Source organism: Pan paniscus, chromosome 4 (genome assembly GCF_029289425.2).
Source record: "Pan paniscus chromosome 4, NHGRI_mPanPan1-v2.0_pri, whole genome shotgun sequence".
Classification (NCBI taxonomy): Eukaryota; Metazoa; Chordata; class Mammalia; order Primates; family Hominidae; genus Pan; species Pan paniscus.
In genome coordinates this window covers 165,646,981-165,672,224 of record NC_073253.2, presented here as the reverse complement: position 1 = coordinate 165,672,224, position 25,244 = coordinate 165,646,981, and the positions used below count along the sequence as shown (strand labels likewise).

The 25,244-nt window shown below is 49.4% G+C and overlaps 1 protein-coding gene across 7 annotated transcripts in view; it reads right to left on the bottom strand.

The window, feature by feature from the left end:
• KCNIP1 (potassium voltage-gated channel interacting protein 1) overlaps positions 1–25,244 on the bottom strand; it is a 383,763-nt gene that overhangs the window by 220,176 nt on the left and 138,343 nt on the right. Inside the window, exon 1 of one of the 7 annotated variants that reach the window (XM_034960933.3) lies at positions 11,647–12,284. The exons of 2 other annotated variants lie outside the window; for them this stretch is intronic. In XM_034960933.3, the coding sequence (XP_034816824.1) occupies positions 11,647–11,707 (61 nt within the window). In that variant the 5' untranslated portion in view covers positions 11,708–12,284. Of the gene's footprint in view, positions 1–11,646; positions 12,285–25,244 lie in introns of those variants that run through there. 4 more of the 7 variants (XM_034960938.3, XM_003810925.4, XM_034960936.3 and 1 more) reach the window with 4 other exon arrangements.

Genomic DNA, 25,244 nt, shown 5'->3' with positions numbered 1-25,244 from the left:
GGAGAAGGAGGAATCAAATGTAAGCTGCAGTGATCACGGGGAGACACTTAGGGGGACAAGGGTGGCGGTGAGAGGGCACAGTCTCGATCCCTACTTGCTTGGTGCTTTCCTCATCCTTGCTGTCCACTGCCTCCTAGGACCTTGTCCCATTCTCCTGAACATGGACAGCCTGACTCTGCTCCTTGCCTCCCACTTCTGATGGCATCCTCTTTCTGTTAACATCCTCCAAGTCACAAGCATACAAAACATCACTGTCAGTTTTCATTTCTTTCCCCTTCTTGTTGCCTGCCTCTGTGACTTTGCTTATCCTGTTCCTTCTGCCTAGAACTTCACTAACCTACATTCTTGCCTGGGCCAACCCCTAGCTCTTTTGTTGAGCTCTAATGCCGCCTCTTTCGGCCATCTTCTCTAATTCTCCAGCCCCTGCCCCTCAGATAGAGGTGCTTTCTCCATCCTCTGAATCCCCACAGTGTTACATAATCTATAATGTCCTCTAAATGCTCAGGTCCAGCCTAGTCCAGTGATTCAGCATGCAGGCACTGGAGGCAAACCATCTGGGTTTGAATCCTGGCTTTTCCACTTATGAGAAGTGAGACATTGGACATTTGCTTATGCCCTCTAGTCTTCAGTGTCCTCATCTGGAAAGGGTCTAGTAACAGTGCTCGCTTCCTGGGGATACTGTAAGGCTGACATAAAACCAAGTTGCTAAAGTGTCTAGCACATAGCATGCTATAGGTTTGCTGTTAATATAATGATTATGACCAGGGAGAAGTTCCTTGGGGACAAAGACTGTGTCCAACATAACTCTAATTTTCCAGCAGCTTCTTCTTCAGGGGAAGGCAGATGGGAACCAGACTTGCCTCCAGCAGAGGCTACATGATATGGACAAATGTATAGAGTGGTCACTTAGCAAGGGAAAAACCAGGGAGGAGGGAATGGTAGTACCAGGTGAGAACAGATGCAATAGGCAATCGGGAATGACAGAGGGTCCCTGAGAAGATCAGGACAAGACTCAATGCTCATTGTAGTCCCAGGTTTTCCTCCCTCCTCTTATAATGCACCCTGAGGACATATCAAATCATAAGGCGCTTCTAGGAAATGAGTGAGGCCTGCATTTGGAGTGTCAACATCAAGGGCTTTGGAAGTGGCCAAAGCTGGTGTGAACACTGTTCTTCCACCAGGCATCGGGGGACTTGGGCAAGTCACTTCTTCCCAAGCCTCAGTTTCCTCATCTATAAAATAGGGGGATCAGTGCCTGTTTCTCATAGTGTGAGATTTCATCTGTTACATGGGAATAATCATACTACCTACCACATAGGGTTGTTGTGAGGATTAAATTAGCTTAATGTACTGAAAGCGCTTAGAGTGGTACTTGGCACAGATTGCTATATAAATGTCACAAGGACGATTTAAATGTTATGTTTGTTACTGTTGTTATTTTGCTAACACCTTGCACAGTCCTTGGCATGCAGCAGGTGCCCGATACAGATCGGTATTTTTCCTTTTCCTGTCTGGTTCCAACTCCAATGCTGAAATACCTCACAGGCACACTCAAGAGATGCTTAAAGCACTAGCAAAGTAGAGGTATCAAAAATTGTGTTTTGAAAGCATATTTTATTTCAGAAAAGTCACTAAAGTAGTCAACATGGGAAAAATCCAAATTTGGCAGACTTCCTTAGACCTATTTTACTGTTTCTCCTTTGAAATGCCTGTGTAGCCCTTGGTGGGGTGAGGCAGGGCGGGGTGGTGGTAGGAGGACCTGATCATTTTAGTGTTAGGGCCTACAGGGCTTAGAGTCCTAATCAGCCCAGGGCTGGATGTATGCAAAGGGGGAAGAAGACAAGGGGAGCCCCTTGCTGCCCTGATTTCAATGGGTGGGGAAGCCTCCTGAAGACACCCCTGCTGAGTGCACGATTTGGACATCTGGGAGAGTCATACATGGGTGAATCCCAGAGATGGAGAGAAAGTGCAGCCTCAGCCACACGGATGCAAATGTGCCAGCTTCCCCCAGGCAGCTGGGAGCTTCATGGTCTCCACCAGAACATCCCTCACTCTGGGTCCAGGGTTGGCATGGGTGAGGAGCTGATGGGGCCAAGAGGAGGCTGTCATTTTCAGTTCCTGGGAGTTGGGAAACTAGCTGTAACTGCTCAGCCTCTTCCTGGGGCTCAGAGGCTTGCTTGTCCTGGATATGCCCTCCAGCTGCAGGCAGGAGCCCAGGTGGTGGAGTGCCTCGCAATCAGATCCACTTCAAGTCCTTGCTTACTAATCACTAGCCAATCAAGAACCTCCCTGCATCTACGTTTCCTACTCTGCAAAGTGAGAATAATAATGAAACCATTACAGGACTCCTACAAAAATAAAAAGATTACTTTTTTGGGGGATCCCCACCAACAGAGAGGTCCTACTAGACCCCCTGGAAAAGGCATTTGACTTTCATTCCCCAGGCCCTACCTGTGTCTGTTTAGACTCCTACTTTAGTCACATTTTCTGGCTTCAAATCCCACACAAAGGCTCTGCATGTAAACCAGGCTGCCATCCTGCTCTGGGATTCTGAACATTATCAGTGAAATCCATTATGCAGGCAAGTCTCTAGTTGCAGTCCACATGGCTCTGTCCTGCACCCTGTTCTGGCCCATGTTCTTAGAAGCAACTTAGATAAAGACCTAGAATGCCTCCTTATCATTTCTTCAGGTAGCAGAAAACTTGGAGGTACAGCTAAGATGACGGCTGGTGGAATCAAGATTCAGGATCTCTGTTGGCTGGAATAACATTTAAAATGAGTAAACTAAAACTTAATGGGCACACATCATCCTGCACTTCTTTGTTGTTAAAAAGAAAGAGAGAGAAAGAAAAACAGACAAGCTTGATTGCAGAAATGCAAATCTGGAAATCTGACTTCTTAACAATTTATATGAGATGACCAGGGCTGGGGTTCAGATGTCAGGCCTAACACTTGAGCTGTGTGATTGTGGGCAAACCACTCACCTTCTCTGGATTCTATTTTCTTATTTGTAAAATGGGGCTTAAATCAGAAGTCTTCAAAAGCCTCTTCCGGCTTGATATATAATTTTGTATAATACAATACACATAGTTCCATAATCTGTACTTTAGGCCAGTATTCCTCAGACTCCAGTGGGCATATAAACCATCTGGTGATCTTGTTAAAATGCAGGTTCTGACTGGGTAGGTCTCACTGAGTTGAGGTTTTTTTTTTTTTTTTTTTTTTTCCGAGACGGAGTCTCGCTCTGTCGCCCAGGCTGGAGTGCAGTGGCGCGATCTCGGCTCACTGCAAGCTCCACCTCCTGGGTTCACGCCATTCTCCTGCCTCAACCTCCCGAGTAGCTGGGACTACACATGCCCGCCACCACACCTGGCTAATTTTTTTGTATTTTTAGTAGAGACGGGGTTTCACCGTGTTAGCCAGGATGGTCTCGATCTCCTGACCTCATGATCCGCCAGCCTCGGCCTCCCAAAGCGTTGGGATTACAGGCGTGAGCCACCGCGCCTGGCCGGGACTCTGTATTTCTAACAAGCTCCCAACTGATGCTGAGGCTGTTGGTTGGAGGAGCACACTTTAAGTGGAGTAGACCCAGATAGTAACAATTTACCTTTAGCGCATTCTGTGTGCTGACCGCTGCATCTTACATGCATGACTGCATTTAATCCTCATAACAACCTGGGAGGGAATTATCAACAATACTTTCATTTTCTAGATTATGTAGAGATGAAAGTTCACAGAAGCGAGGTAACCTGCTCAATGTCACACAGCTAATGAGTTGCAGAGCCAGGATTTGAATTCTAGGTCTGCCTAACCAGGAGTGTATGCTCATAACAACCGTACAACATACGCAGGTGATTTGGGCCAACATGTGGCTAAGGAGAGAAAGGAGATGAGCAGTAAGGTACTTGCAAATGTACTAGCAAGTTCTTGTGTTTTTTTCTTAGCAGTGATAACCACTTGTAAACCGACTGATCTCCTTGCCCACCTGGACCGTGTGAAAACTCTGATCCTGGTCCCTGGTTCTGAACGTTTGCAATTCTAACATACTTGGAAGATATTTAAACACTCTATCTTCACTGACAGGCAATGATGGCTATAACAAAGAGAGAAAATTTTAGTTCACATAAATGATTAGAGCAGAGGAGAGATGTTTAATCCTGTTAATGAATTTGCTAATTGGCCTTCTGCCCCCAATCATTTCATATTCAGGCTTCCACAGTGTCAGATGAAATGGAAACAGATCTAGGGGGAGGCGGGGTTGGGATGGGGCTAAAAGCATTTTGCTCAGGGCCTGCACGTAGCTCAGTTGTTCCGTGTGGCTAATGAGGTGCTTCAGTCTATCCTTGAATGCCTTCTCCCCAACATCCATGCACCTGTTTGGACTGTTTTTCTACTCAGGTCCCTAAGGTTCCAGAGGCAAAGCCAGGAGGAGAGGAGGTTAGTATGGCAGTTAGAAGCTCAGGGTCTGGGATCAATCAGAACCAGGCTCTGCGATTCCCAAGCTCTATGACCCTTAGTAAGGCACTTCCCTTTTTAGAGCCTCAGGTTCCTCAACTGCAAAATGAGAACTGTAATAGCATCTTGTCCTCCAGGGTTGGGGTTAATAAAGTAACACAGGAAAGAGCCGAGCAAGGTGCCTGGCACTGGGTGGAGGCCAGAGTCATTTGAGCTAGTATTATTATCCTTCCTGGCGGGTGACCTGCATTTTCATACCTCACTGTTGGGAATTGCTTTTACCATCTAAAGTTGACAGCTTCCCTTAGGAATCACCAGAGAAACTGCTTAGAATGCCAGTGACCATGGATATGGTGGCTCGGGATCTCAGAGGGCTGGAATCAGAGGCCACAGCTCAAAGGGATGGGGAGATTACCAAGGGTAACACCGTCATCATCCAAGTGGAGCAAGGCAGAAGGAAGGGGCCTGTCCTGAGATGGGACAAAAGGCAGCAGCAAAGCCAGCACTGCCAACTCACCTGGTGTGCAGCACCATGTTCAATTCCTTCTTGGCCCTCACGTGGCCCTATGGGGAGACACTGTCATTGTCCCCATTTTTAAATTTTTATTTTTTTTGAGACGGAGTCTCGCTCTGTCATCCAGGCTGGAGTGCAATGGTGCAGTCTTGGCTCACTGCAACCTCCGTCTCCTCGGTTCAAGCGATTCTCCTGCCTCAGCCTCCTGAGTGACTGGGATTACAGGAGCATGCCACCAGGCCTGGCTAATTTTTGTATTTTTAGTAGAGATGGGGTTTCACCATATTGGCCAGGCAGGTCTTGAACTCCTGACCTCGTGATCTGTCCACCTTGACCTTCCAAACTGCTGGGATTACAGATGTGAGCCACCATACCTGGCCCACTGTCCCCATTTTATAGAAGAGGAAACTGAGGCCTGGAAAGGCTCAGCTATGAACCAATGAAAGGGAGTTCAATCCCAAGACTCTCTTATTTTAACGCGGTGCTCATAGCCATAATGCAATCCTACTTCTAGCTTCCTGATTTGAGTGGAATGTGGTTCCTACTTCCCCCCACCGCACCAATGAGGCTTTTAGTCTGGCCTTGAATAACAAGATTTAATCCAAAGTACTACTCCCATGGCTGGGGTACGGGAAGCTAGCAATATCCCAACTGACTACCACTACTTCCAGAAGGTGACCTATTTAAAATACTACCCGGAGGAAGGGGAAGCATTTGAAGAGATGTTTCTCTGAAGGCCCTAGGACTCTTAGGCTCTCTCTCTCTTTTCTAAAAACTGTTCCTTCCCTGCCTGATGAATGGGAACATCAGCTCCACGGCCATTATGCAGAATTTTGCAGAGCTTCTCCCCAGGAGCAGACCTGGATTCCTCATCTGCACCGCTGCATTCTCACACCGCTCAGAGCCATCAAGAATGCACACTCTGGCCCATCCATCCTTACCTCCATGCCGCCAGCATCCATCAAGCCTGGATGCAGTGTCAGGCCTGACAGAGGCCCTGGGATAAGACTCAGTGACTGAAAGCTAGTCAGAGAGATAAATGCGTAAACCCATAATGACAACCTCATAGTGTGTTCAGAATTGTAGTTAAGGGAAGCAGCAGCAGCTATGGGGAAAGAGAGAAGGCAGAGATGTGCTCTGCCTACAGAAGCCAGGAAAGGCTTCCCAGAGCGGTGGCATTGAATGAGGCCTTGAAAGATAAGTAGGAGTTGGCCAGGTGAATGAGGAGATGGAGGAAGAGGGAGGATGAGGAAGCCAGAGTGGATCTTAGGCAGGGAAGCAATGCTGAAGGACAATTGTGGGACTGGCTAAGTGAACAAATAAATGAGTGGATAAATATACAGATTCTGATCTCACCCAGGCAAGGGTGAACGAACCTGAAATATAAGGGAAGACAAGGGGAATCACTGTGAGTCAGTCCCTACTTTTGTTTCAGCAAAAGAGTGAAAACTTAGAGACATCTCCTCACCTTCTCCAAAGACACTATACACCTACCAGTATCCAAAAAATTACCAGGACTCTTCTTGACTGAATTTATATTTTTCAACTTTGGGGAGATGACTATCAATGCTCTTTGTGAAAAGATAGGCTGTTAATTATAGCTGTTCTGGCACTTCATCATTTATTCATTTATGGACATATTCATTCATTCATGTGGTCATTTATTCGATCATTCTTTCTGTCATTCAGTTGATAATTCATTTGTTGCTTCATTCATTCACTCCTTTACTGCTTCCCCCATTCATTCAATCATCCATCTTTTCACTTATTTGTTAAAGCATATGCTCACTTATTCACTTACAGATTTACAAAGCATTCATGGAGCAAGGCCCTTCCAGGCAGACAAAGAGGTCTAAGCCTTGGCCCTTTTCCAGAGACCAAGTCAAAACAATCCCACGGATTTTAGGCAGTAAGTCCTTCTCCTCTGTCTTCCATTCTTTTCCATCTCTCTCTTTCTGTTTATCTTGAGCTCCATTGAGCTTCTTCTGGGATTGAGGGACCAGAACTGTGCCTGGTGCTGGGTGTGGGTTCCTCATACCTTTGTGATTATGAGGGAGTGGGAGTAGAATCACTGTTCTCAGCACTTTCCTGCTAAATGGTAAACAGATTCGGTACATTTCATGGACAAAGTCAATTCAAAGCCAGCAGACCGAACAACAGAATTCATTCCTGGCAGAGGGCTGGTAACTGAAATTCCAGTGGGAAGCTAACTTTTCCTGCAGGGTCTGCAATTCTAGCAAATAATGGAGAGTGGCCAACCATTCCATTATTTATAGTTTACTCTAGGAAAATTTTTATTAAGTACCTACTATGTGCACAGAACCAAGCAGAGAGTTGTGAAGGATGAGTTAGACGAGCTCCTACCCCCAAGAACCCTGACCTCTGGTGGTGGGGAAAGGGGGTTAACACCTCCGTTGATTGTCTAATTCCAAGCACGATTGTGAGTCATAAGAAAATGTACACCTTAAAAGAATATGGGAATTCAGATGGGAGAAATCACTTCTCTCTGGGGCTTGGAGAAGGCTTCCTGAATATGGAAATTGCTGAGTGAGGTCTTGGAATGTCGGTGGAATTTTAACTATTAGACAAGGCAGCAAGCGGTGGGGTGGGAGAGCATTATAGAATTAAAGGGACAGGCAAAGATGCAAAGATGGGTAAAGACAAAAGCACAAACATTTCTATACATCAGGATTCTCCTTTTGCAGATAAAGAAACTAGCATTTACAAGGTGAAATGACTTGCCAAAGGCCTGCCCCTTGGGTTCAGGACTATGTGACAACACGGCTACTGCTTCTCTATGCCTCTCTGTCTCTTGTCACTCTCCCATATCTTTAGGTTGAAAATGCTGCCCTGACCAATAAACCCTAAACCCAGTCTCATCAGGTACACTCTGCTTCCATAAGTTCCCTGAGGTGCTCATTGATCTAGGAGCAAATATGGGACTATCGGGAACATTCCCATGTTTGGCCCTATATTAACCAGTACCCTATTAACTCACCATGTGGCCTTAGAAAAAGCATCTGATAGCTATGGGGTTGAGTCATAGCTCACCTATGCTATGACTATTCTGGAGATCCGAAGCTCAGCCCTTTCAGAAAGTTCTGCATGCTTGCACTCGGTCATGGAGGATTTCTAACCCAGCCACCCCTGTAGTGTGGGATTATTTGCTTCTAGGCAATTCTCTGTTGACATGGCCTTGGTCTAGTGATGTTGTCCCTAAATTCTCCTGCCCCGCTGACAAGCCCAGCAGCTGCACCTGTATGGTCCTCCTCTGGTTCTCCTCAATGCCCTAGCCTGTCTCACTTACCCATTCAAGGCCAGGAGCAGTGTCCTTGGTGTGTCATGCACATGCAAAACTGCTAGAGTCAGAAATTCTATCTGGGACTGGGATGCAGAGGCTGAATCCCAAAAGCAGGGCTCTCCTACTTTTAATTAAAGACATACAAAGATCCCAAACAGAGAGAAGGACAGGAAATGAACCTGAATATTTTTATTCAGTGGCATGGCTCTTAAATTACTTTAGATTTCTGTTGCCTTTAGAGAGCGCTCCCTGAACACCCAGGTTGGGCTGGATATCTTCTTGCAGCACTAATCATGCAGAGTTTTTGCCCTATTTAAAAACTATGTATGTTTCTAAATTGTATTATCAAAGCATTCAGGATTTTAATTGAGCAGGCTTTGATGTTTTCAGGACAAGCCACAGAGTAGAGGTCAGTGAGGGTTGAAGCAAGGGACGAGCATCTGTGTGCTGGGGTTTTTGGTCCTAGTTATCTGGATAGGGCTGGATAAGGTTTCCAGAAATGAGCTGTTAAGGCTCTCAGATGTACTGCCTACTTCGAAAATGGCCTTACTCTGGACATTTGGAAGCCCCAAACAATAGAGCCATAAATTGAATAGTACCTAAAATTTGCTGACCACTTATGTAGCAGAGACTGTGCTAAATGCTTGACTTGCATGATCCTTGAAATCCACACAACACAACAGCTATTTTAAGATGGTAACTACTACTATCCCTGTTTTACAGTTGAGGAAAACAAGGCTTAGTCATACAGCTAGTAAGTGGCAGAGCCTGAATTTGAACCCAGCAGGGAGACTGATTCCTGAGTTGAAAAATCCCAACTGCTCTCTTCCGGTTGCTTCTAATTAGATCTGAGCCTCACGTCTCTGAGATCATAGCAGCAGCTCTGGTGAGAGCATCAACCATAAAAATATTAGAATTTGAGAACCAAATGGAACCTGAGGAAATGCCTAATGTAAGTTTCTCCCTTTACAAAGAAGAAACCGAGGCCCCAGTGGGGAAAAGTGACCTGGCCAGGATAGGCTCCCTGACCACTAGCCTCCTCAGCCAGGGCTTCCTCCAGGTTTCCAAGCTGCCTCCCATAGAAGGGTCTTCTGCTGATTAGCATTCCACTATGTAAGGCAGTGAGATGACTGTGCTTCGGGGGCAAATACCTGGGGGAACATATGCAGCTGGACCCCTGGACAACTCACGCCAGTGGGCTTTGTGCAGGAAGGGCTGAGTGCCCAGTGCTTCGATAGCTTGTCTTGGGAGTCCACCCATTGGCCCCGAACCTGCTATGAGCCTCAAACGAACATTGTTGTGAGGGTTAAATGAGAGTTGTTGATAAAACACCTAGCATTATGGCAAGCACACAGTAGGGACACACTGAATGCCAGTACCCCCTCTTCTGTTTCTTAGAATCCGAGGAGACAGAAGCAAAGACCTTTGTACTTTGGGAATCCTGCAGGAATTCATCCAGGGTGAATTCCTGGATGTTTGGGGCAGGAGAAGGAAATGGTAGACAGCAATGTCTGAGCTCTTACTCTTTTCCCAGCCCTATGCACGGAGCTCCCTATTCATCATTTATTTGATTCTCACATCCTTACAACAACTTCCTCTGGGTCCCTGGTGGCTGCAGCCAACACAGTATATGAGGCAGTCTTCCCTTCCTCTACTTCCTACATACCCTTCCCTCCGGGAAGTAGCATACAAATTTCATGGATGAAAAACTGAGGCTTAGGGAGGTGGGGGGGACTTTCCTAAGGTCCCAGAGGCAGGGAGTGATGAAGCTGGGATTCACACCCAGACTCCACTTGACTCTAGGGCCTGAGATCTTTCTGTGACACCCAGCTCCCAGGAGAGCCACAGGCATTGAAAATATTTAAAAACAAGCCCCTGACTTTCCTGTCCCCACAGTCCCCTGGCCTCTGAGACCGCATGGTGGTCAGACAGATGATGAGGGAGAAGACCTAGATTTGGTGCTGAAAATTGTCCCCAGTCAAGCAGCATCCCAGGATCTGTGAGAGGTGAGGCTTAGAATGTCAAGGCCTTGGGCTGAGCTTTGCAGACCTGTTCTGGTCAGGACTGGTAACGGGATAACCAGTCCCTTCCTTGCCAGCAGGACATGTAACTCAGCTGGACAAATGGCCCAACGCCTCTTCCTATGTTCTAGGATGTAAATGCCAAACCAGCTTCAGCACCTAAGATCTGCACCCAGAGATCTCTTTCCTCGGGGCTCAGCCAGCCTGAGGCCCCTGGGAGCTGGGCCAGAAGCTGGGACCTCTTCTTCCAGGGGGTTTCAAGGACAGCTTACTTATGGAGATCTCTGTGGTTCTAACCAGGGTGAGACCAACCAAGTTCTAAGAGGAGACTTAGTGTTCACTTGGGGTCCCTTACCCCATTACACTTCTACTCACTATCAGGCATGTAGGGTAGGAGCTGTAACTCCCACCTGTATCCAGGATGGGGGCTCTGATGGCAGAACTTGAATGTTTAAGTGTCAAGCTACTTAAAATCTTACCACTTTTAGTGACATTTGAACATTAAACAAAACAAAACCCATCATTTCCCGTTTCCTAACTGCTTCCAGTCTCTTTATTCCAACAACTAACTTTTGAACTGCTGGTAAGGAGACCTGCATTGTCCTCCAGGGCCCAACACACTGGTTCCAACTTCACCTGGACCCATTTGAGGACTCTCCCACGGATGGTGAGATCAGCCATGCCTCGGCTGGGGACAGGTGGTGATGGAACAGCGTCCAGGCAGAAGAGACTCCACGACATTATGCTTTTTAATCCTTGATGTAAGCTCAGCTCGCAGCCAGCCCTTCACGGTTGCTCCTCCTGACTCCTGGAGCCACCAGGACATGAGGCCTGGGAGTTTTACCCCTGGCAGCAGCTGATTCCTTTTGGCTTGCAGAGGTTTTGGGGGTGCAGACAGAGCACTCTTCCTGATGAAGGGACTCGCAGGTCTGCACCTGGCATAGCCGCCTAGGAGGAGTGTGGGAGTGTGGCAGCACCCTCACTGAGTGCTCAAACGCCAGCTGTCATGGGAATGGGAAGAGCTTCACCACACTTCCACCAGAGAATCCGGTCACCCCCACCTGTGAACATGCCGCTTCCTTCGGCTCCCAGAGATTTCCCCAGGAGGAGAGTCCCGGCACCTGGTGCCCCAGAGGGGTCCAGTTGCCGCTGGGGCAAACGTCCACTCCGGCTCCCTCCTCTGGGTGTTCACACCAACCCTCCCGCCGATTTCTCTCTCCTTTGGATACAAGCACCTGTCCGGGCTCCTCGTGGAGAGGAGAGTCTGGACTAAGGGAGGCAGGTGGCACAGCCCACCTCGGCGCCTAGCACCCCCAAACCCAGACAGGGGAACAAAAGGAAGAAGGTGGCTTACCTTTCGAGGGTCGCCTTTGTTTGGTTTGCAGAGATGAGAAGGTGCCCATGACGGCCCCCATGGCAGCGAAGACTTGTGTGCGAGTTGGGACCCCGGGCTCGGCCCCTCCCCTTCCCTGGAAAGAAATCCCCGTGGTTTGTCTACTCTGAATTGGAGGAGAGAAAAGCCCCCGGCAGCTCGCCTGCAGCTTGGTATTCAGCAAGCGTGGAGCCGAGGCTAGGAGGCTTCTGGCTTCCTTCTTCAGCCCCGCACATGCAGGGACTCAGGGCTAGCCGCTCCCCGCGAGCCTTCGGAACCGCTTCCCCGCGCGAGGACCCGGCCCGGCGGTTCCCTCGCCCAGGGCCGAGGACGGTGCCCTGAAGCCTGCCTGGCACTGGACACGGGGCCAGAGCGCCCGCCCGGCCGAGGCTGCGGAGCCAGCGCCGCGTGCGGTGCGGGAGCCGCGGTCCGCCCGCCCCTCCTGCCGCACACTCGGCTCCCCTCCCGGCGCTCGGGCTGGGTCTCGGAGGGCCGAGTACCAATCATGAATGAACGAGCCCGGACCGCGCGGCGCGGAGCCACAGCGCGCCCGCCTGCTGCCTGCTGCCTGCTGCCAGCGCTCGGGGCGAGAGTCGGAGCGGCGGAGGGGGCGGCGGAGGGGGCGGCGGGCGGGCAACTACGGAGGGGCGGGGCGGGGCGGGGGCGAGGGCTGCACGGTGGGGGCGGGGGACGCCCAGCCCTGCGCCCTCACCCCTGCGCACCCTCATCTGCCGGGGTATGTGCGGCAGCCCCGGGAGCATGTAACCCTAAGAGACAGACCCGGGGCCAGGCACCTGGCTGATGGGTGAGGTTCAGGGGGCAGTAGATTGGCCCCAGGGAGACTGTGTGTGTGTGTGTGTGTGTGTGTGTGTGATGTGCGCGCGTGCGTGTGTGTGTGTGTCCCTGTGTGTGGTGCATTGTGATTTCATTCGACTTCAAGGGAAATCTTATTTAACCCACTGCCTGAACTCATGGGGAGGGGGAAAGTCTGCCCCACCCAGAAAGGGGTGAAAAACACATCCAAATGGGTGGTCATGGGAAGAAGGTGCCGTCCTGCTCCGTGGGTCCTTGAGGGTTCTGCAGAATCCTCCCATGGCAGGGCCCACCTTCTACTGACAGGGAGTTGGGGAGGAGAAAGGAGCCCTCAGTCCCTCTAGGCCCTTACACTCTCATTTTTTTTTTCTATTTTTTTTGAGACGGAGTCTCGCTCTGTTGCCCAGGTTGGAGTGCAGTGGCGCGATCTCTGCTCACTGCAACCTCTGCCTCCCAGATTCAAGCGATTCTCCTGCCTCAGCCTCCGGAGTAGCTGGGATTACAGGCGCCCACCCCGAGGCCCAGCTAAATTTTTTTGTATTTTTTAATAGAGACAGGGTTTCGCCATGTTGGGCTGGCTGGGCTTGAACTCCTGACCTCAGGTGATCCACCCGCCTTGGCCTCCCAAAGTGCTGAGATTACAGGCGAGAGCCACCCCACCCGGCCTGCTCTCTCATTTTTCTGTTTCTTTCCTCCTTGGTTCTCCCTCTTCTCCCTTTCCAGCTCAATAATTCATTAGCCATCAGCTCCTGGGCACGGGTTGTTAGTGCTTGAAGGGGCAATGATTAGATTTAGGAAGCCATTTCCCTTCTGTGAGTGGCGTCTCACCCAATGGGCAAAGTTTGCGTCCCTGCCTGTTGACCCAAAGCCTTGTGGTGTTGAATTGCAAGGTTTGCTCCCTGGAAGGTGGAGGAAGAGCTTCCCCTCCCCCAAGTCTGAGCTGCTTGGGTTCCCACTGAGACCCATTTTGATTGACACTGAGGATCCTTTGCCCAAGCTGCCCCCTACAATCCCACCCAGCCATTTTCTGTCTGCCACACAGATACACACCATGCTAGCAGTTCACAGAATACCTGGACGTATGGCCTCATAAACAAGCATGCATGCCCATAAAGTCCCACAAACATATCGGCGCAGGTCCTTAAGTCCGCACAGACATTGCTATTGTACACACAGACAGACCCAAGGCTCATAATACACCTACAGTTGCCCCCCACAAAGATGGAGAGACACACAAACACACAGGCATGCAGACGCACACACAGCAAAACTGCATGACAGTCACCACATTCACACAGGCTCAATGCCACATAGGCACAGAGTTGAATCCCCAGGATACAGGCCCCTTGAGAGCTGCTTCCCCTAATGCCAACCCATGAGCTGTCCCCTCAGGGCCACAGGTGGCCTGTGACTTGGCCAGGGTCCTTGAATAGTTTTCTTCACCTATGCAGCATTTATTGCTTTTCTGCAATCCCAGCATGTGTCCTGTTTTGTGCAACAGGGGAGGGGCACTTACTAACATACTTCCTTTCCTTTGCATTGCCCACTGCTGTGCAACCACATTGTCCACGTGATGCCCACCAAACCCCTGTGAATTAAGCAGGTGCCTGACCATCACCCCAGAGAGAAATTGAGGCTTACCTTGTGTTAGAAATTTGCCTGAAGTTGCCCAGCCAGGATGTGGGATTAGAACTTGGGTTCCAGGCCTCTGTCGTGGTCTCCTGGGGAACCCCTGCTCACAGATGAGGGCACTGAGCCAGAAAGACCTGCTGGGGGTCCCACCAGATTCACAACCTCTGCTCTCCTAACTGCCAGCTCAGGGCTTGTCCAGGCCAGGGAGGCCTGGAATCCTGGAAGATGGAGCAGGGGCTGGTCCCTGCTTCCCTCCTGCCTTCTCTGTTCGAGAAGAGGGCATGCGAGGCTGAAACTTGGGGTCACTAGAGGACCCAGTGGGATATCCAGGATTCAGGGAACAGAGGAGAGCTCTTTGCTGAGGAGAAGGTGAAGCCACCCTGGGTGTCTTTGCCAACTTGTCAGGGATACCACTGGGTGAGCACCAAGCTACTTCCCCCTTGGGGCTCTGCTAATTTTCATGGTACCTGAATGACCATAAGGACAGCACTTGAGAGGTCACAAAAGGCTAGAATGTCATCCTCTCATTTCTGCTTCCCCACAACCCACTGAAGAAGCAGAGTACAGACGACTTGCTCCATTTTGCAGATCAGAAATAGCAAAGTGCTTCTGGATGTGTTTGCAATTGGCTGCCTCTGAACAGTAGGTATAAAGTGAAGTCACCAAAATAAAATCCAAACCATTGAACATGAATTATGAGGTCTTTTTTGTGGCCTGTGGCTTCTTCTACAAATCCTCCCTGACCCCTGGTGCTCCCTTTGTGGCTCAGCCACCCAGACCCCTCACTATTTCTCAGATGCGTGTTGTGGTTCTCCTTCAGGGCCTTTGCACGTGCTGTTCCCCTTGCCTGGAATGTTCCTCACCTCTTTCTCCTTCTGGCCACCTGCTGCTTACCCTGGAATATCTACTGCAGATGTCATCTCCTCCAGGGATCCCTCCCTGGCCCTGAGTCGGTGCCCTGCTTGTGGTTTCCATAGCACCCAGGGCTTCTTATCAGAGCACTCCTTACTTTGTTTCTCATTGTTCCTTTCCTTGCCTGTCTCTCCCTCTGGACTGTTTTAACTGCTTTACATACTGATTTAACTCTCTACTTTCTGCTTAATCTCTGGTTTCTGACAGGGGTGCAGCCAATCTATGCTGAATAAATGAATGAGTGAGTCTCTTTTCTTTGCTCAGTGACCCAGTTAGTAAGCAGAAACTGATGATTACCAGATCATCCTTGCCCCTTAAAGGAAGACACATGCTCTGCCAAGTGAAGATTCATTCATTCACTTATTTATTCAACAAATGTTCATTCATTCATGTATCTACCATGTACCAGATATTTACATGCACAATAGCTCATTTATTCCTGCGGACGCCTTGTGACATGGGTATTATTTGCAGATAAATACACACACATAGGCACGTGCCCACTGTACAGTGCAGCCAACATCACCCATGAGATGCTCACAAAGAATGTGTCTAAGTAGAAGAACACAGGTAAGTGTGAGGGGCAAGAGAGAAAGATGATGATAACAGGCCCTCTGCCTGCCTCCTGGGAACTTGCAACAGAGAGCAGAGAACTGCATGGGGAGAGAGGGAGTGACAAAATGAATGTGCAGAGGGAGTGCTGAAGAAGCCTCCCATCAGTCACCCTGACTGCAGGAGCCATTTGTCCTGTTGTCCCTCCCATGATGTACTCAATACAGCGACCTTGCCAGCCCCATCCAACCTGAGCTTCAGTGGCTGTTGCTCCCTTTACTCTGGAAGGTGAGCTAGCTCATGCACTTTCTCCAGCTCTGACCCCTCCCTCATGCACCCTGGTGTGGACTGAATGTTTGTGTCCCTCCAAAATCCCTATGTTGAAGCTCTAAGCCCCTGTAGGGCTGTATTTGGAGAAGGGACCTCTAAGGAACTAATGAAGGTTAAAAGAGGTCATAAGGGTGGGGCCCTGATCTGATAGAGTTAGTGTCCTTACAAGGAGAGACTCCAAAGACCCCCCACGCACAAAGATATCATGTGAGCACACAGGGTAAAGGCAGTTGCAACACAAGGTGAGAGGCCTCACCCGACACCAACCCTGCTGGCACCTTGATCTTGGACTTCCAGTTTTCAGAACCATGAGAAAATAGATTTCTGTTGTATAAGCCACCCAGACTGGGGTATTTTTTGAAGGCATTCCAAGCAGACTGATACGCAACCCCAGTGTCAATCCATGAGCTCAGAAAGTTCTGGACGCAAGGTCTTCCTTCTGCCATAAGCCTCTATATAGGACTCCTTAGGCAACCCCTCTAAGGTTGTTCAGGGAGGAAGGAGTGAGGTTGTCAGACCTGCAGGAATCCTGTTAAAACATGCATGTGCTTGTCTGAGTTTATGTAACACACAAGCCCTGTTCTTTCCCTCCCTCCCCCTCTCCTTTCTTCCTCTCTATGTCTCTTTCCTTCTTAATTTATTTCTTCCTCCCTGCTGCTTCCTTCCTCCCTACTCAGTGCTCCCTCAGCCATGTTTCTTCTCATCCTTATGGACAATAGTAGTTCCTTCCAGGCACAGAGGTAGCATAGAGTCAGATTGAGAGCATTACTTTGGGAGGCTGCTAGAATTGGGTTCAAACACTGAGCTTGCCCCTTTACTGTGAGACTCTGGGCATGATGAGTACGATCTCTGAACCCTGCTTTCAGCTTCTTGTGGATTACTTTCATAATTCCTTTAGTAACTGGTAGTGTTGCTGTGAGGGATTGGTGACATGATGTTTGTGGGGCCCTTAGCAGGTGCCTGGCACATAGAGTGGCCCATTATTGAAGGTGGACTGCCCTATTCCTGTTGCTGTGGGCCAGACATCATGCTGGGTTAGAGGGGTATAAAAATGAGTAAGCCACAGCATTTCCCTTGGCTCCCATCTTTGCTCTTCATCTGTTTGATAGGAAATCTATTCTCAGGGTCCCCATCTGGTATTAAAAGACTCAGATTAGTTAAGGAAGGGAATGCAGTTGGCACCTGATTATGTGCAATTCAGCACTATGCTTGCTGCTGTCTTGTACCATTTCCCAAATGTTCTGCATGCATAAGTCTGGCCTCAAATAGACGGGGAGCTTTTAGAAAGCAAAGGCCGAGTTTCCTGCTTTGCATACCCCACCTCCACCGCCCCCATCCACCGCCACTCAGCCTGGCCCAGAACATCCTAAATGTGCTACAAATACTCAAACTGAGATCCTTCAGGGCAGGAGAAAGGGTGTCATCATTTACCCCTGAGTTCATATGAACCCAATCCCATGTCCCCTGGTATGTACACCTGGCCCTTAGCCTCCTCATCTGTGAAACATGAACCCAATCATGTCAGGGGGTTGTTGTGAGAATGGGGTAAGACAAAGTAAAGGGAAAGCACTTGTCTCTCTGTAGAGCACTCTGCAAATGTCCTTTATTGTTATTTGCTTTGGGGCTCATTGGATCATTCATTCATTCATTTATTCAATGAATATTTATTAAGCACCATCTACCTGCCAGGCGCTATTCTAAATATATGGATCAATAATGAGCAAGAAGAGGCAAGAGTACCTGCTCTCAGGAAGCTGGAGGTCTAGGGCTGAAGAAAATCAAATCATCTCCTCATTGCAAATTGCATTCAGGCTAGGAAGGAAAGAGTGGGGCAGTAAGTTCAGGGTAGCAGGTGCTTGGAGAAGCCAGGTATCACCTTGTGTGAACAGTGAAGTGATGACATAGGACATATAGGTCTTCAGAGGGCAGGGAAGTAGATATGAGTTTCAGGTCAAGCAGATCAGGCTTAAAGTCCTGGATTTGTTTTGTGACTTTGGGCAAATTATTTGACCTTTGAGCCCCTCAATTTCCTCATGTTTGCAAGGAGAACAATCTCAGCAATGTCGTTGGAGGTCGCAGGGTGAGGCTGAAAGTGATCGTGATTACAAAAGTGCCTGACACAGGGTCTCCCTGGCTGGAACACAGTCCTGATTCAGAAAACACAAACTCCATGCCTTACTTTCCCCTTCCAGTTCCCTTTGCTTGGACCTTCTCCCCTACCTCCCCAGGAGGAAGAAAAGACCTTTGAATAGGACTTGGGTTTGGGAGGCAGCTCTCCCTGGCTGCATCCTTATGCATCAAGCATGGCCTCATCTGTCCAGGTTGATCATGTTCTGGAGGGAGCAGGACTGATGTGGACTGCAGCGGAAGCCGGGGAAGCCGGGGCACAGGCTCTGCCCTTCATGTCCTGATGGCTGCGCTGCCCGAGGATTCCCCCTGCACGCTTCTGCGCTGCCACAGTCTCCACCAGAGCTGAGATGAGTTCAGACAGAGTGCAGCCACCCACGCAGCTGGGACACTGGCGGTAAAGCCCTCCCAGTTACCCAGATCCTGCAAGGAGTGTGTGTGTGGTGAGGCGGGGGCAGGGGTAGTCAGGGAGAGGGGGAAGGATATTTCTGGAGACCAGGGAATTCATGGGTGCCAGCACTATGCTTGGCGCAAGGCAGATATTTCATGAATATTGATCAAATGGCTGTCTGGGGGTGGACAGAAGGGTGGATTGAAAGGGGACGGGTGGTTAGATGGATGGATTCAAATATGTTCTAACAAACTGTAAGTATCTGATAAAACCTGTGAACATTTTCCCCCAGAGTTACCATGCTGCATGAACACATGCTCATGCTTGGTGTAGAATTTCAGACTCTCCCCAGTGAAACACAGCCTTGGAAAGTTGGTGAAGAAACTTTGTCCTAAGGAGGAAAGGTTATGGTAAAGGATTTTATCCATTCATCCCTTAGCTGTGTGCCTTTAACTTCACTGATCCTCAGTTTCAACATCTATAAAATAGGTACAATAATTACGCCTGTGTCTTAGGGTTGCTATGAGGATTAAATGAGTGGAAGCATTTAAGTGCTTTAGTGTGGTACCTGGGAGGTTGCAAGGCTCATGAAAAAGGCAGGTCATTAACATAATCACTAATCTTCATTCAATCATTCATTCACTCATTCATTCATTCACTCACAACTTTGTGAGGGCATCACGTGAGTGCCTCCTGTTCATCACACCTGAGCAGGGCTCTGGGGCTCTCTGCAGAGGTTGATGCTCCCTGCATTAGGGAACTCACAGTCTCAGGGTACTTAGATAAACAAGTCACTATAACATCCCAGACTTCACCGAGATCCCTCTCTAGCTCTGCTGCTGAGGGTCAAAGGCACCAAAGTCCTAGACACTCGGCAAGATCAGGGGTCTAGATCAGACTAGGAGGGTAAAGGTCATGGTGGAGAAATCAAGGGTGGAGCTGGGTAGAAAGGGATGGGAGCCGGAAGGAGTGGAAGTGAGACTTGAGCAGAGCAGGGCTGAGGTGGGGTGAGAGTGGCCCTGGGCAACCGCATTTCCGGGCCACAGTGGTGAGGTTGAGGGTGGACGGGCGAGACTGAAATGACGGGGGCAGTGGAGACAGATGCTGTGGTTAGAATTCCTTGTCTTTCTAAAGTGTGTGCAAAACATGGATCCATAATCTCCTTGGGTAAATGTCCAGGAGTCAATGGTGTTTCCTCCCCTGCTTTAGTCTCCTGAGGTGATAGAATAATTGCATTAGCAGTGGTGGCCTCTGTTTATGGAGTTCTTACTGTGTGCCATCACATGCCTGATCTCACTTAATCATTTCAATAGCCCCATAAGGAAAGACTCTCATTGTTTCCTGTTTTATAGATGAGGCAGCTAAGGCACAGAGAGGTTAAGCAACCTTCCTGAAGTCACAGTGAATAGATGGTGGAGCTGGCCTTGAACTCAGCTGGTCTGACTCCGGAGCTCACACTCTGCATGTAGCTCCAAGTCCTCCTGCTGCTCTTGCCACTGACTTCTAGCACTGTTTCTCTAGGGAGGCAGCAGTTCACTGGGGACTCACAGATAGGAGAGATGGATGCACAGGGGAGGGACAAGGGTCCCCAGCCCTCTGAGTGGTGGATGATGCTCCCACCCATCCTTTTAGTGCCTGGGGGCTGCAGTTGTGATTATCAGCCTGCCAGGGTGCACGCAGGGTCTTTCCCTCTTCGGCTCCTGCAGCCTGAAGACCCTGAGGAAGTGAGCAGGGAGGGGAGGAGGGAACAGTAACCCTGCCGCTGCCTGATGATTAGTAATCATGCCAGTGATGAGCCGATGAGCACACCCCTGACCCTGCATGGCCCGCTGAACATGTCAGAGCTGGCTCCGGGCTCCCAGGATCTCCGCTCCCAGCATTGCTGCTGCTGCAATTGGAGCCTGAAGAGGGAAGAAACCCAGGAAGAGGGAAGGAGGAAGGAATGGGGGAGAAAAGAGTCTCAGTTGCCCTCGTGCTGAGGACTGACTCTGGGACAGGGCCTGCAAAAATGAGGCCACATACAACTGAGATATTAACCGATGCTCCTTCTGTTATTTCCTGTGACCACACACCCTGCCGCACATTTGAGCTGCGGCATTCACTACCTGTGGCAGAGGTGGCACAGAAACAATGGTCACTTCTTGGATTTTGAGATGAAAGGCCTGGAAGAATATGTGACTGGTTGGAGGGCAGGAGCAAGAGGGGTTTGCCCTTGTCCTCCACCTCAGGCAGAGTTCGAGGGTTGGTGGCCTGTTCGGCACTGAAACGCCAGACTTTGGTGGAATGTGGGAGCTGAGAGCAGACCCTGGCTTTTCCAAAGTGGAGCCTGGGAGAGTGAACACAGCCTAGGGTCCCCCTCTAAGGCCTGCCACCTCTGTGTGTAGCAGGAGCATTGCACAGCTACTGACTTGTGTGTCTTTTTCAGGCAGGGGTTCCTGACCTACCTCTCCTGGGCAAGTCCAGTAAGGAGAAGGGGAATCTTCCCCTGCACCCAACAGTGGTGCGGTCCAGGAAACCCTCCTAGAGCCTGGGAGGCCCCAGCTGCCACCTGAATGGCACAGTGACCACAGAATGCACAGGAAGCAGAACCTCTTGGGGTGCCTTTCTGTAGGAATGGTAGGGCTGCCCACCAGAGGTAGAGCCCACTTCATGCTCCATGCTCCGTAAGCCCACCCCAAAACATTCAGGCAACACTGGGGATGGGGCATCCTGAACTGATTGAGTGTTCTCTGCCACTGAGAGGAATGGGAACTTGGAGTAGAAATTAAGTTCAGTGATTGAAGCAGTAAGCAAAGTAACTTTCTGGTACATCAGAGTGAGTTACCTGAAATTCTTAGCTATTCATAAAATGATCCTCACAATGCCACTGTGGCAGGTACTTCTCTTTTCTCCATTTTATAGACTAGCAAACTGAAGTTCAGAGGCGTGGTGTAATTTGCCCAAGCCACAAAGCTTGAGTGATCTGTAGAGTCTGGGTTTGAACCCGATCTCTCTGCCTTCAAATTTAATGCTTTCATCCACTAAGGAAGGAAAGCAGATGGGAGCAGTGGAGGGAAGAGAAAGAACTGGGAGGAAACAGCAGTATTGGGAAGAAGAGGTGAGGTGATGGGGAGCCTGTCATCCTCCCTCCTAGGATGGAGTTGGTACTGGGTCAGAGAAGAGTGGCTGTGAAGAGCTTTGGTCTTGGTTTAGAGGACAACACAGGACGTACGCAGGTGGCCTGGCACATAGATGGCCAGGTGGAGGGAAAAGGATGAAGCAGCAGTTCCAAGAGCCGTGGCACTCGTGTAGCAATTATTACCTGGGCCCCCAAGAGCACCACATTTCCTCCCAAGAGTGCCTGTGGGAACCTCTTCCTGAGAGGCCAGGCTGGCTGTCTTCTTCCCTCACTCTACATGGAAGATCCCTTCCCAGGCTGCCACAACACACTACCTTGACTAGAGCAGTCCTTCAAGCCGAGTTCTGTTTCTGTTGCTCCTTCTTGCATTGGACTGGCCTGTATCAAGTGAAGGGGTTGGGCACTGTAGCTGGTGCTGGGGGGAGCTAATTGACAGTCCAGGGCACTCTTGCCCTAGGCTGGCATTTGCATGATCCATTAGTATTCGTGCCCACAGCTCAAGGCTGCTCTGGATGGAGGACACTATGCAGATGAGCATTGAGCAGGGTGTGCAATGAGAAATTGATGTGGTTTGCTGGGAATCAAGGCTACTGAGTGAGGAGACTGAGGAAGGCTGCAGACCTGAGACTGGGGCTTCTCACCTGGTTCCCACACTGCCAGTCCGTGGGGTATCTGCTGTCTGTGATGTATGGGCTCCCAGCCAGTCCCTCCAACAATTTAGCCAGCATCCACCGGGCCCCTGCTCTGCCCCACCTGTCCTGCGATGGCACCAGGGAGGCAGTGAGAGATGAGGTGGGTATGGTTCTGGCCCTTAGAAAGCTCACAGTTCCGTGGAGAGAGAGTGGAGTATGCACTATTTGCAATCAACCAAGAGGTCACACCAGCTGAGAAGAGACATTTAATTAAACCTGGAGAAGGAAGAGTGGGGCATGGGGAGAGGGCCAGGCCAGGCTTCTCAAAAGAGGAAATGCTTGAGCAGGGTCCTGAAAGATGAATCAGAATTTGCCAGCCAAACACCACTCTTAACACATGACTTTGTTCAGTGTCCTCTTCCTTAACCAACTGCAGAGGAGTCACGGTCTACTTCACTCTCATAAGGGTGCCCTGGTGAGCTGAGCAACAATGCTTCACTAACCCCATCTATGGGCTCACCAACCTGCAGCTGGAGGGACTTTGGAGAAAGCAGGTCCAGCCACCATGGTGACTTAACTCGATAATGCCTGTAATTCATGATTGAAATGAGCGACTGAGTCACCCAGAGCAATGGGATCTTCCTAAAGATCTCCGGGGATGGAACCTTCCTAGCTTCTATATGCAACCTATTCCAACTTCTACGCAGATCTAGGAAGTGCTTTCTAATATCTCATGAATTTCGGCTGAACTGAAAAGCATTGACTCTTACTACTCCAGGAAGAAGGGCATGGAATACCTCATCTGAGAACCCATTGTGCAAGCTGCCAGAGCCTCACAAAGCCCTGAGTGTCCTCAGTTCAGCATCAGGGTGGGATGGGGGAGCTCACATTTGGTGGGGGATACAGATAGAGATAGTAAACAAAACTTTCTACCACAGAAACCAAGTGGGCGGGACTGGTGGAAGGCTAAAGGATTTGACCTGCACCTCAGGCTCTGATTCTGACTGTGCCCATCTGTGGTGTCATAGAAAGGGGCCGGGGGAGGTGGCTTACGCCTGTAATCCCAGCACTTTGGGAGGTCAAGGTGGGTGGATCATGAGGTCAGGGAATCAATACCATCCTGGCCAGCATGGTGAAACCCCGTCTCTACTAAAAATACAAAAATTAGCCAGGCATGGTGGTGGGCACCTGTAGTCCCAGCTACTTGGGAGGCTGAGGCAGGAGAATCACTTGAACCTGGGAGGCAGATGTTGTGCCACTGCACTCCAGTCTGGGTGACAGAGTGAGACTCCATCTCAAAAAAAAAAAAAAATAAATAAATAAATAAATAAATAAATAAATAGATATTTGGTCTCTGTCTCCCATTCCTAGCACAAAGCCCCTAAAACCCTTGGAGTTTCCCGAGTGATGAGGGTATAGGAGCATCTTTTGTTCCAGTGAGGTGACTCTTGGTGAGCCTTTGATAGCTTCAGGATTGGGCTGGTCACCAAAAAGACCAAGCCTTGACTGGAAGCTTGAGACTTTCAGCCCCATCCCCAACTTCTGGAGAGAAGGAAGAGGCTGGAGATTGAGTCAGTCACCATTGGCCAATAATTTGATCAATCATGCTTATGTAATTGAACCTCCATAAAAACCCCTAAGCACCAAGATTTGGAGAGCTTCCCTGTTGGAGAACACGTCCAAGTGCTGGGAGAAAGGCATGCCTGGAGAGGGCATAGAAACTCGATGCCTCATCTCCCAACCCCATATCTTGCCTGATTCAGTCATTTCATTTGGCTGTTTCTGAGTTGCATCCTTGAAAACAAACCAGTAAAAATAAGTAAAGTGTGTTCCTGAGTTCTGTGAGCTTCTTTAGCAAATTATTAGACCTGAGGAAGGAGTCTTAGGAATCCTTGACTTATAGCTGGTTGGTCAGAAGTACAGGGGGTCTGAGACTGGCCACTGGTGTCTGAAGTGGGGGCAGTTTTGTGGGACGAGGCTTTAACCTGTGAGGCCTCTGCTAACTCTGGATAGTTAGTGTCAGAACTGGACTGAATTGTTGGGTACCCAGAACTGGTGTCCGAGAACTGGAGAAAAGTCGGCGTGAGCAAGAAAAGAGAACTACTCAACATTATTATGAAAACTCAGAAAGAGTCTCCCCAGAAAACAAGGGCTCCTCTAGAGTTTTACTACTGGAAGTCAGAGGGCCTTTATATGCCATCGAGCTGGGCCCTATTTTCACAGACGGCCCACGGAGGGGCGAAGTCTGTTTAGCAAAGCACAGAGGGACAGTGACAGAGCTGGGACTGCAACCCAGGGCTCTGGAAAGGTTCCGGCATATTTAAAATTCCCTGAGTTTGCTGTAACTGCCAAGACCTCCCCTGTAGGTCTAGATGCACATTTACTCTTGGCTTCCTGTGAGGCACAAATGAGCACAGGAAAAGGCCTCTGTCCAAAAACGTTCCTTCTTCCCCTTTACTAAATGCCCTCAAGATGACATAATATCACATGAAGCTTAAACCACAAATATCTGGAGGAAGTTGGCAATGACCTGGAATTCAGACTGAAGTATAAATGACTGATATTATACTGTGAGCCAGATTTGCTAGGTAAGTGATGAGGAGGAAATATGAGCACTGGAGATTTGAATCCTGTTAGAGGGGTGGGAGATGTGGGCGGGGAGAGTAGCCTGAGGCCTTCAGTACATCACCGAAGCAGGTGTATGTGTTTAAAAATAGTATGAGTCCTGGCTGGGAAAGTCTGCACTAGGTAACCTTGTTTTCACTTCTGCTAGAATGCTACTTTGTGTGGTGCATTCATTCATTCATTCTTCATTCATTCATTCATTCATCTACCATTGATATTCACTGCACTCCTGCCTGTGCCTGCCCCTGTTGCAGTTTCCAGGATATACTGGTGACCAAGATAACATTTTCTCTGCTTCATTCTCAGAGGGAGGGGAAGTCCGGACTGATAGTGATAGGTAAGCAAATAAACGAATCAGATCATGTCTGCTGATAGCAGGACTCTACACTTGATCTTAGCCAAAAACCAAGAGGTGATGGTGATGTAGCACCCTAGACACAGTGGAAGG